This window comes from Amphibalanus amphitrite, unplaced genomic scaffold (genome assembly GCF_019059575.1).
Source record: "Amphibalanus amphitrite isolate SeventyFive unplaced genomic scaffold, NRLGWU_Aamphi_draft 000219F_arrow, whole genome shotgun sequence".
NCBI lineage: Eukaryota > Metazoa > Arthropoda > Thecostraca > Balanomorpha > Balanidae > Amphibalanus > Amphibalanus amphitrite.
In genome coordinates this window covers 197,568-210,517 of record NW_024881714.1, presented here as the reverse complement: position 1 = coordinate 210,517, position 12,950 = coordinate 197,568, and the positions used below count along the sequence as shown (strand labels likewise).

The 12,950-nt window shown below is 49.1% G+C and overlaps 1 protein-coding gene across 3 annotated transcripts in view; it reads right to left on the bottom strand.

The window, feature by feature from the left end:
* The window catches only part of LOC122385421 (nostrin-like), an 83,186-nt gene that overhangs the window by 6,329 nt on the left and 63,907 nt on the right, over positions 1-12,950 (bottom strand). For all 3 annotated transcript variants that reach the window (XM_043373674.1, XM_043373672.1, XM_043373673.1), the window contains exons 8-9: positions 10,703-10,855; positions 3,177-3,329 (exon numbers count right to left, since the gene is read on the bottom strand). In XM_043373674.1, coding sequence (XP_043229609.1) covers positions 3,177-3,329; positions 10,703-10,855 — 306 coding nt within the window. The remainder of the gene's footprint in view (positions 1-3,176; positions 3,330-10,702; positions 10,856-12,950) is intronic.

Sequence of the window (12,950 nt, the reverse complement as noted above, 5' to 3'; positions counted from 1 at the left end):
GGTGCGGAGTCGTCTTGGAGAATGATGGAAGCCGGTGGCGTATGCATCGAAGAGATGGAGTGTGGCCGAAGCCAAGAAGAGCGTGACGGAGAAGGAGTTGGCCGCGGTGATCTTTGGCGTGAAGAAATTCAGGTTCTTCTTGAAGGGAGCCCACTTCCTGGTGGTGTCCGACCATAAGCCGCTTCAGTATCTGCTCAGGAAGAGGAACGCGGCGGAACATCTGCGGGACAAGTTGCTGGAACTCGCGGAGGACTACGACTTCGACATCAAGTACCGACCGGGGCAAGAAATTCCCCATGCAGATGCGCTCTCACGAAAGCCGATAAGAAGACTGGCGTTTGAGTCTGACGCGCTGAAGGTTGCTACCGAAGCAGATGACGACATACGTGCTTTCAGAGATGGGCTGCTACGTGGAGGCCCTGGAACGACCTCCAGTGCAGAGATGCAGTTCTATGCGTCGGAGAAGTCCAAGTACTACGTATCTGATGGTGTCGTGATGAGGAAATCGAGTCATGGCGCGGTGCCGCAGGTTGTGGTGCCGAGACAGCTGAGAAATCGTGTACTGGAGATGTGCCATGACCACCCTACCGCGGGACACTTGGGAGTTCGACGAACATTGGCGCGGCTCACGAAGAACTACTATTGGCACAATGTCAAGAAGGATGTTCGGAACTGGTGCAGAAGCTGTTTGAAGTGTGCTCGTAACAAGATCCAGCGACAACACCACTGTGAAGGCCGTGGTTCTGTACCAGTGGTCGGAAAACCCGGATCTCAGTGGGGGGCAGACATCTTGGGCCCTTTGAACACAACCATTCGGGGAAGGAGGTACGTGCTTGTAGTCACTGACCTTTTCACCAAGTGGGTGGAAATCTTCGCACTCACGGACACCACAGCCGCTACAGTGGCGAGGAAGATCGCGAAGGTCTTCACAAGATTCCCTCAGTGCAGCGAGCTTCTAACGGACCAAGGAGCCAATTTTGAGAGTGAGCTCGTGAGAGAGTTGTGCCGCGTGCTGGGAGTGACAAAGCTGAGGACGACGCCTTATCACCCAGCTGGGAACGGGCAAACGGAACGCTTTAACGCCACTCTGTGCGAAATCTTGAGGACACGTTGCGATGGACAATGGGACGAGGCGCTCCCGTGGGCAGCATCTGCGTACAACAGCTCCGTACACGCTGCGACGGGGTTCACACCCTACGAGCTGATGTTTGGGTCGCAGCCGGACGGGATGGCGGTGCATGAACTCCAAGGAGCAGGCGCGGAGGAAGGCCATCGTTTCAGGTCGTACGTGCAGGTAGCCCGAGACATCCACCGTGATGTACAGAAAAATTCAGCTCGAGCGCTGGAAACACTACAGCGGGACCTGGACGGCCGTCGGGTACCTCCCTCAGGAAGCGGTTTCGAGCCGGGGTCAATGGTGATGATGAAGCGGCTTCGAAAAGGGGGAAAACTGGAGGAGTTATACGAAGGGCCTTACGAGGTCTTGGAGACCCGGCGTCCGGACTACGTCATACAACGTGAGGGAAAAGCCTACACCATTCACGGCTGTCATCTCCGCCCGTGGCGAGGATCGGCTGAGATCAGTGAGCGTGAGGACGCACTCACCTGTGACTCTGATGGAGACCTCGCTCAAGAGCCCGGTGAGGACTGGCTCAACATCGACGAGGTCGACGAGTCCGTCGACGAGATTGACGAGTTCGCCGGCGAATGTCGCGAAGACAATGAAGTTCGAGACGGTAGAGGTGGACCGGATCCCCGTCTGACGAACGATCGTGATTCTCCCTTGGCCTTCTTGCCTCAGCGAACTCGGTCGGGACGTCCGGTGCAGAGAAATCGTCGTTATGTGTAATCTGACTTGAGGGTGTCTGTGGTGATTGGTTATGTGTTACCTCGTTTGCTGACGGCAAGGGTGAATGTGATCGTCTGACTGCCCCGAGGACCGTTGTTAAAAGGGGTGGGGGATGATAGGTTTTCCCTGCTCCGGTGTGAACCCGGCTTTAGTAATGGATACTCACCGGAGGGAACGAGGCTTTGTTTTAGGACCGACCTTGGTGCAAGTAGCGTCGGGTGTCCTTGATTATGTGTTCGCGCTGTGTACCACGTGTGGCGTGTCAATGACCTATTTCTGAAATCCAGACTTACCTTTTACTCGGTGTTTCGAGACCGGGAGAAATGGGTCTTTCGGAGGAAGACTAGATCAATAGAGTTGGGCACCTAACAGTTTACCAACCTATTTTCAGAATTCTTTCACCATAAGATTGCCTGTACATTTCTTAGTCTTCTCACAAAATTTGACGCGAATCGAACGTAATCAACGGTAAGGAGCGCGATGTAAAGACGGAACCGTTCCGTCCCGTCCCGGCACAGTCTACAATTCAGGCGGCGCGTAGCGGTCGGCGCCGCGCCGGCTGCCGAGTCGCCGCGTCGCCGCGGCGACAGGATGTTCACTTTACACCGCTATTACTAGAACAGTTGTGAACCGATTTTCTTATTGCTTGCACGATGAGATGTGCAATTCAATTCTGGACAGGTAGCCATAAGTAATTTCGCATCAATATTATGAGATATTGGCGAAAAGCAGGAGGGGTGGGGTGAAATTCACTCTTCCCCCTCCACTGCGCGTGCTAACATACGTTTGCATATGTGCCATTTTCTTCAAAACTTATGAATGGCCCACTCTAATTTTTTCACAGGTTGTTAAGAATATGGTAGGCAATAAAATATATGAAAATGAGCCAAATCGAAGGTGGCGTGTTTTTTTCTATTTCAATTTTTGTGCTTAAGAACAGAGTTAAGCAAATTTCAAGGTCATATATTTAAGTCGATGCAATTCTAAACAAATGCTTAAGAAATTACCTAAACAGTAAGGTTTATTTCATTCAAATCAAACAAGTACAACCAAAGTTATGGTCGTTCAAAAATATAAAGATGCAACATTTTGTAAAAATTTGATGCCCTATATTTAGAAGACCTGTGGTCAGAATGTGCAAAAAACATCAATGTAATGTCCGGGGCGACACAGGAACTCGCTCACAAATTTATAATGAAATCGCTGATGGTAAGGTGCAAAACAGCCGATTTTTGTTCGATTTGACGTGGAATGCCCCATACCTAAGTGTTCTCATATGCCCTGATTTAACAGCATCAATGCCCAACGCCCGTGTCAGAGCGCCCACCTTGAGTATGGTTTGCGTCATGCCCTGGCGATCCTTGTGGTACTCGATGTGCTTCCGGAGCGGGTGCTGAGGCCTCGGCTGCCCCTCGAGCTCCGCCAGCGCCACCTGCAGTTTGTACCGACTCGCCTCCAGGTAGGCGAGCAGCGCCCGAGTCTGAAGGGGGAGAGGGGATCGTGAGACTGAGAGGTAGAAAAGACCGGACACATTGCGACAAGGTAGGTACTGAGCACGAACAGTGGACAGGCAACGGCGGTTTTGGTGATTTTGGGGTTCTGCGACACCTGAGCGAACGTCATTTCAGCGAACGACATTTGAGCGAAACATTTTCAGCGATTATCAATTTAAGCGATTGGCTTTTTCAACGATTGTCAAGTCGGCGAATTCAATCACAGCGATTATCAACTTTAGCGAGGACCAGAATCAGCGAAACCAGATTGAGCGAACATATGGTGGTCAGTGGGAGACCAGTTGAGCCAGGGCCTCCTCTAAGGATTTTTCACTGGGTGGGCAGAATTTTCACTACTCCCCTGCCCAAGGGCGAATCCAGCCACTGTTTTGGGGTTCAACCAATTTCAAAACCTGTTACCGGGGGGGGGGGGGGGGGGGGCGGGGGTGAGGCGAAATAAGCAGTGCCGTTATTGGAAATAAGATGATAGTTTGCAAAGTTAACGTTTGTCGTATGTTTTATGGTTAGCGATGCTCGAGCGATTCGTTCCAGAGTTACATGTACAGCCCTCCGCAAACTGCGTGCTAGGTATTCTTATTCGGTATTCTTGCTATTTTGACAATGTACCAGTTTTTGTGACCTTGTGACCTGGCCTCGGGTCACTGGAACCTAAAACTCCAAGGCCAAGTGACAAACAGATGCTCCAAGTCGTGTCTTAACCCTCGCCCGCACATGGGGGGGTTGCCACCCCCCCCAGGTAGTCTTTCTGCTCTGCACTCAACATTTTTAGAGCTAGAAGCCTGATTTTTCGTATAGCTGCTCCTCTATCCTTTCTTGACGTCCACTGAAAATTTCAAGTTTCTGTGATTTTTGGTTTCGGAGATATGACCTTGTTTTTCAGGTCATGTCATGACCCAAATGGTCAATTCTCAACATCTTGCGTTGGCTATGGGCCTTGTGAGCTTTTGACACCTTGATTTCGGCCTTTTTTGCCAGTCTTACCTCCCAGTCTTCCTCCCAGTCTACCTCCCAGTCTTACCTCCCAGTCCCCAATCCAGTCTTCCCCTGGATTGGAAACAGAATATTGGCAGTTGCAGTAAGAGGCCGAATGTTTTTATGCGACGGCGCCAAAATGGGATTCTCGCGTGCTGCTGGGTTGATAATTTGTGTGTTGTGTATTGCAAGAAATCGTCATTTTTGTGTTTTGTCGTTTACATTTAAAATCGAAGCTACCAATGTTTCTTTCATTTGCTTAAAAAATTAAAGTATTTCACTTTTAATTTGATTATTTAGAGGGCACAATGCGTGGTGTTTTCTTTTGAAAACAAAGTGTGGTGCAAAGCCTTACATACGTATAGGTACACCAACAATGGAGGAGGGGAATGAGCGGTGAAAAACTGCCGTTCTGGCTACAACCCAACGAACCAAGAGGATAAAAAGATTAAAACAGGAGATGTCTCACATGCCACCTATTCGCTTTTCTCACCGAAACATCTCTACGGGCTCAGTGGGTTGGCGCCATGGGTCACCGTGACCGGGCTGAGTGAAATCAGGACTATTCCGCTGCATGTGTGAGCTACATTTCAGAAAGGAAGATTTCGAAGATGATCGGTCATTTCGCACCGGCATGCAGAGACAGCACCGTCGGCTCAAGAGCGGCGCAGTCCTGTCAGCATTGACCAGCGTAGATTACGCGATGCCCCCTGTGCACGAGCGGCCAGCGAAACTAGCCATGGCATCCGCACGCCACTCACACCAGAAGCAGGTTATGAAGGACCAGACCGATGCGTTCTTCACGAATGACAATGTCAGCTATCAGGTGGCAACTACAACTGGTCGAGTGTCCGACAGTTCCTGGAGAATGAGGCGGTACTCCGAAGTCGAACTAAGGGCCTCAGATGGTGGTCACTGGTCACGTTTCAGCCCCGTCGACGCCTCCGCCCGAATGGCACCATCAGCATCACAGCAGGAGTGACAGCAGGGTGGTGCTCTTTTCATCCAGGAGCCAGTGGCCGCGGTGGCGAAATCCACTGAAATGGAGGACCTGGATGACAGCGCCAAGGCCTCCCTGGGACACAGCTCTGGCGCCTTGGCACGCTCGGCCACCAGGCGTAACAAGTACGGTGCCTCCGCCAGCCTGCTGATCTATCTTGGGGCTACGCCGCTGGAGATACGACTGGAGAAAGACGAGGAAGACATCGACCTCACCGTGAGGATCTGCCATATTTGGAGGCAACTGCCGAAGACGAAAGCTAACAGGAACCAGCTGCCGGTCTGCGATCAACCAAGAAGTGACGAAGATAGTCGTAAACCGGGATGTCGAATTGACCGGAAGTCGTTTGCAATGATAGCCACGACGTCCTTAGGAGCCTCCTTCCAGAGATGTATGCGACGGTTTTCAATCTATTTGCTGGAAAGTGTGGAAACATGGTAACTGATAAGTGAGGCAGACACTCAAGACAGTGCTGTCCATCGAAAGTCAGGAAGCAGACACCCCGGCGGCAATCGGGTTGCACCCCAGGTGCAACCCGATCGAGGAGCGACAAGAGGCCAAAGCTCAGCAGGGTCAAGAAGATGTAAGGCGGGGAAGTAAGGTCGCTGATGAAATTGGGAGGGCAGGCGAAGCGAAGTGACACTTGAAGGGGTCTTTTGTGACGTTGGTTTGAATTGTGACGTTTGGATGGTTCGTTGTGACAGGACTGGTGTCGATTAGCATGTAAATAAAGAGATCAAACTCCCATGTACAAGTACTTTTTGTGGATGAGAGTGGGAAATCATTATAATCAAATCAGTGGCATACGTTCCCTCACCACGGTGAGGAAAGTGTAACCAGCAGCGTTTAGTAAAATAAGTTGCCATGCAAAAATGCAGCAATAAACACGAGCACGGCTAGATTGCTTCTTTATAAGTTTCATTCACATAAACCATTTTTTTTTTTGCCTGTGTGAGAAGATATCGAAGTCTGGGCACGAAATATTCGGTTCTGTTTTCGGCCTCTTACTGCAGCTACCGGAATCCTGTTTCCAATCCAGTACTACTGTTATCTGTGCTCCCACCTATCATGGAACATGTTGTTCGACGATGTACAGATGTCAAGGTCAAGGTCAAGGTCAACCTAGGTCATCTAAGATAATCGCGCTTTAGGCAAGCGGAATTTACTTTTTGTGAAGTTTTTTTGACTGCATTTTTGGTAAAAGCTTCTCAGATCATGATTTCATGTAATATGGACACATAACCAATCGGTGCACACATCAGTGTACACACAGACACACACAGACATACAAACACATATAATTGACCTTGACCTAACTTGACCTGACATGACCTCAGCAGCAAAAACCTGGTCGGGTAGTGTGACAAAGAGGTTCTAGCTGGCTTGGCACCAGAAAACGGCATCGTCATCGGTATATGATAAGCAGCGCACTTGATATTCAACGGTGACCCAAAACAGCAACATTTTTTAGTTTGAACTGACCTGGAAGGTCAATGACTGACCTGAGAAGGTAAAACTGGGTATCATTGGATTCGTCTCTTCCCAAAAAATCTTTTTGGTCCTTACCGCTAAGCTCTATCTCCAACAGGAACGAAATGGCGCGGGGGGTGGCAACCCCCCCCCCCCCCATGTGCGTTCTAGGATGGGAAAATGGCATGTGCGGGCGAGGGTTAAATTTGGTAGTGCTACGAGCTATAGAACTCACGCTATCAACGAAAAACTCTGGCATTCGGTTGCCGCTAAACTAGTCCAATTTTCCCCTGACCTTGTACGGGGTTTGTGACCTGGTGACCTGACCTGAAAAGACTAGAGATCTGAAATTTTCAGGACAAGTGCCAAAAGGTTGCCCCAGAGGGTATGCCAAATTTGAGCGCCGCCGTTTTTACGTTATTTGTGGAAAAACCTTAGGGGGGTGCATCAACCCCCCTCACCGGGCGAGGGCTAACTAACATAATACATTGTAGTAAAGGCTACCCGAACCGGTAATGATTCTTGCTTATTTGTTTAGCTCAGCCGTATTTAGAGATTTAGCTGGCTTTGTCCATGAATTACAATATCGGCAGGGGCGTAGCCAAGGGGGAGGGGCCACGGGGCAATGGCCCCCTCCCTTGAGCGCAAAACGCGCCATGGGGGAGCCCCCCAGGCCCCGGGATATTTTTTTCAAACACTGGATAAAACGTCTTTTACTCGGAAGAAAATTGATATCGAAGTTTCATTTATGTGGCCCTCTGATGGCCCAATGGGCCCCTGCACTCATCCGATGACCCCCGGTTTTCTGGGGCCCCTGGTCGCCCAGAGGGCCCCTGGTCGCCTGGGGGCCTGGTCGCCTGGCCCCTGCCCCCTGGTCGCCTGGAAGAACGCTTGTCACCTGCAGTGGCATAGCCAAGGAGGGGGCCAAAGGGACCATGCCCTCCCCCCCTGGAAGCCAGGGGTCCTTATTCTATAGGGGCCCCTGGCTGACACAGTGGGCCCTTGGCGACGCAAAGGCCCCTGCGGCAGATCCTTTGACACAGCTGAGTAGTTATACCTTGGCCAAGAGAGCCCCAATTTTAGAGCCTTGGGGCCCTATTGAAACCAGGGGGTCAGTTGGATGGGATGGGTCCAACTTGAGTCCAACGGTGTGTAAACAGAATCAATGCGTTCCGACTGTTGATCTGAACCTATATCGGTTTGAGGGAGCTCGGATCGGATCCACTGTCGATCTGAGGGACCCCTATCGGTTTGATGAAGCCCTCAAATGCCCTGAACGGGTCCTTAGTTTGTCTGAGAGAGCCCTCCGTCGGCATGACTGGGCCTCTGCAAGTGCAAGGAGGGCTTTTGTCGGTCTTAGTGGCCCTTAGGCGGCTTATATGACCCTCAGACGGCTTACGAGGCTCTCATGCGCTGTAGGGGCCTGTGACGGTCTGAAGAACCCTCATCCGACCTACGGGCCCTCAGACCGCCCTCAAAACCGACTGGCGACTCTAGGAAGCTATTCGTGGGCCTATCTAACAGGGCCCATGGACTGCTTACCCCTCAGTTCTAATATTTTTTGTTTATAAATATTTTTCTATTTATTTGGGCCCCCTCCAAAAATTATTGGATCCAACCAGATGGCTTTTTGGATTTTGAGGGGGTTATTTTGGGCCCCTGTGCGTGTGGCCCCCTCCTTGAGGAAATTCTGACTACGCCCCTGAATATCGGGCAACCAGAAAACTTTTTTTGACCTTCAAACAGCATCCAGTTTGCTTAACCCTCGCCCGCACATGGGGGGGGGGGTGGTTGCCACCCCCCCCAGGCAGTCTTTCTGCTCTGCTTTCAACATTTTTAGAGCTAGAAGGCTGATTTTTCGTATAGCTGCTCGTCTATCCTTTCTTGATGTCCACTGAAAATTTCAAGTTTCTGTGATTTTTGGTTTCGGAGATATGACCTTGTTTTTCAGGTCATGTCATGACCCAAATGGCCAATTCTCAACATCTTGCGTTTGCCATGGGCCTTGTGAGCTTTTGACACCCTGATTTCGGCCTTTTTTGCCAGTCTTACCTCCCACCTATCATGGAACATGTTGTTCGACGATGTACAAGGGTCAAGGTCAGGGTCAAGGTCAACCTAGGTCATCTAAGATAATTGCGTTTTAGGCAAGCTGAATTTACTTTTTAAGAAGTTTTTTGACTGCATTTTTGGTAAAAGCTTCTCAGATCATGATTTCATGTGATATGGACCCAAAAACAATCGGTGCACACATCAGTATACACACAGACACACACAGACATACAAACACATATAATTGACCTTGACCTAACTTGACCTGAAATGACCTCAGCAGCAAAATTCTGGTCGGATAGTGTGACAAAGAGGTTCTAGCTGGCTTGGCACCAGAAAACAGCGTCGTCATCGGTATTTGATAAACAGCGCACATGATATCCAACGGTGACCCAAAACAGCAACATTTTTTAGTTTGACCTGACCTGGAAGGTCAATGACTGACCTGAGAAGGTAAAACTGGGTATCATTGGATTCGTCTCTTCCCAAAGAATCTTTTTGGTCTTTACTGCTAAGCTCTATCTCCAACAGGAACGAAATGGCGCGGGGGGGGTGGCAACCACCCCCCCCCCCCATGTGCGTTCTAGGATAGGAAAATGGCATGTGCGGGCGAGGGTTAAGACCAGAAAGGTATTACCGGACGTCCGGCCGGACCAGAATTTTTGCATTTGCTTCTGGGTGGGCAAATCGACGCCACTGGGTGGGCAATTGCGGTGACTGGGTGGGCATTTGCCCACCCAGTGGGTATGTTAGAGGAGGCCCTGAGTTGAGCGATGCAGTTACAGCGAATGACCGAACGCGACGAAAGTCAATCATTTGCTACTTTTCGGAAATTATTGCACCTCTTTACGTATCATTTGAATTTTGAAGAAACATATGTACATCGGATGACCAACAAGGGGTGCATGGGAGGGGAAGGAGGCGGGCAAAATTTGAATTGAAAATGTGGAACGTGAGAGATAGGGCGACGGAAGGAATGCCAAGGACCAATAACAAACTAGAGAGATGGCACAGGGGAATCCAGTCTATGTTTCAGGGACCTCACCCAAATATCTGGAAGTTCGTACGGCGCTTGGGGCAAGAACAAATTTTACAACATGGGGAACTGATCCAACTTCAAGCGGGGCAATTTCGCGAAAAAAGCACAAGCAATATTGATCTCTGAACAAACGTTTGGTCACCATTTTTGACAAAGAGCAGGGTGGGTTGGGGGGGGGGGGGGTGAAATTGAACCGTTGGAATTTTTGACAAATGTAGCATTAAAATTGGAGCTCAATGCCTGACCTTTGAACGCGCGACATCCGCCATCCAGTACCGGATAACCATGAGAAATTCCGGAAACATTCGTACGCATACGCTCGCAAAAGAAAAAAATCCATCGTTACAGGACGATGAAATGTTTCGCTGTACTGACAGTCGCTCAAATTGTAGTCGACGAAATATATGTCGCCGAAACATAGCTTTCGCTAAAATTGATAATCGCTGTATTTGATAATCGATGAACTTGATAATCGCTGAATTGCCATTCGCTGAAAATGGTTCGCTCAAATGACGTTCGCTCAAATGACACTCGCTAAAGTCGCTCGCACCGTGATTTTGGACCTATTACTATGGATATTACATACTTACTATGAAAATGACATTATACGTGCATATGACACTTAAATATTTATGCATGAGATGATTGATCACCTTGATGTCATCACATACACGTATAGTGATTTCATGTAGGAGCAGTATAAAAAAACGGACTTCTAAATGTACGAAACAGTAAACACGCTATGTCCGTGTGCCTCTCGCCCGTCTATTTAGTTCCCGAAGCGGCCACGTCGCGGCGCCACCTACGTGCTGCAGTTTCTCATGGACATCCTTCTTGGAGCCCTCGCTGCCAAAGTGCGGCGTCTCCTGGATGGCCTTGGCCAGGTTTTCGACGCCGTGCTTTCCTCTCCGTTCCCGTTCCACTCCCGAGCGGATCAGATGGAGAAACTGCTCCAGAGCCTGTTGAAGAACGGGAGACAGACGTCAAGTTCTGTTAACACGCGCAGTGGAAGGGGGGGGGGCGGATTTCGCCCACCCCTCCTGTTTTTCGCCAATAACTCGCGCCGCAAGCATAATATCAATGTGAAATTTCGGCTATCTGTCCAGAATTGAATTGCGGATCTTCTCGTGCAAGAAGTAAGAAAATCGGTTCACAACTTTTCTAGTAATAGCGGTGTAAAGTCAAACATCCTGCCGCCGCGGCGGCGCGGCGGCGCGGCGGCCGGCGCTAGCCGTTACGCGCCGCCTGAATTGTAGACTGTGCCGGGGCGGGACGGTTCCGTCTTTACATCGCGCTCCTTACCGCTGATTATATTAGATTCGCGTCAAATTCGGTGAGAAGACTGAGAAATGTACAGGCAATCATATGATCAAAGAATTTTGAAAATCGGCCGGTAACAACTTGAGTTATGAGTGTGTAAACACAAAATTGTGATTGCCGCGTTTCCCGCGTCGGCCGACGCCGCTTCAGCCGGCGACATCTTACCCTTAGCAGGCTTCTAACTGCCACATTTATTGTTGGATTATCTAGAAATTCACCATACATACTCACAAATGTTTGCTCTTTCGTAAAGTGAAAGTTTTTAAAAAAATCGGCCGGTAACTTTTTGAGTTATCGGCGTGTAAACGCAAAAAAAGTCGCTAATATGGCAGATTTGACCACATTTGACCTCATTTGACCTTGAAGATATTGACCTAGGGTCATGAAATTCACACACAACAGAGTTCCCCATGGCCCCCACCTACCCTCCAAATTTCGTCTTTCTAGCTCCAGTGGGAGCTGAGATCTTAGGGGGGGGGGCGACATCCGCCCCCCCCCCTTCCACTGGGCGTAGTACTCGCAACCCTTCCACTGCGCGTGTTAAAGCACCGCTCGCAGCACAGCACTTCTGATTGAGGGGCATACCAAACAGTGAGGACGAGGGTCTGCTATATTCCTGTTCGCTGGGGGCCAACTGAAGGGCTAGATTCTTCAGGATACAACTGATGAAACTGGCTTATCGTAATAAGGCACTATTGTGGGCAGATCTGGTCGTCTAAAAGTCGTGTACTTCTCTTTATACAGTTATGAATTGCAAAGTCGTCTGAAAACTCAATCATCTTTAACCCTCGCCCTGGCAGGGGGGGTCGATGCGACCCCCCCTAAGGTTTTTCGAAGATAGCGTAAAAACGGCGGCGCGCAGCGCCGCCAAATTTTACACAGCCTATGGGGCAACCTTTTTACATATAACCTGAAAATTTCAGGTCCGGGTGACCTTGGGTCAGGTCACCAGGTCAGAAAAACCGGTACAAGGTCATGGTCAAATTTCAATTTTCTTTTTGCACCTGTCCAACTCACAGTTTTGCACTGATTTCCTTCAAACTTTCAGGATGTGCTAAGTTCACCGAGTTGTGTAACATATAGTTCGGGTTTTTTGAGGTCACTGACCTGAGGTCAGTTAGAGGTCATTACGTCGTAATGTTAAGCCTATGGGAAAATACTAAATTCGGAAAATACTGGAGATATCCGCTTCGTTCTATCACTTTTGTGCTTTGAAACCACAGTACTTAACAGCAGGTCACTTGGTGCTTCTTTGTTTGGTGTACTTATCCATGGGTCAGGTCAAATGAGGTCAACTGAGGTCAAATGACGTTTTTGCCAATAACTTGGCACATAATGACGCTAGAGCTTAAAAAATGGTATCATTGTGTTCCTGGTGATCAGCCGAATCGAATGATATGCGATATGATGCAATTTGGTTAACTTTAACTTAATTTATTAATTTAAGTTTACTTAAAATTTAAGAAAAACTTTAAGTACACTTAAGCAAGCTAAAAAGCATATCATTCGACGCGCCTTGACGTGCTGAGTTCACTGGTGCTTTTCTTTTTGCTCTATCTTAATTAGATCAAAAGTTATAAGCGAAAAACTTTTGACCTGTTTTTAGCGAAATTTTTGCATTTATACCCCCCAAAACCCCCCTAAATGTTGACCTAGAGCAACCAAATTTGCACAGGGGCGAGAACTCCAGGAGGCCCACCTACCTACCAAATTTGGTGTTTCTAGGTGCCATAG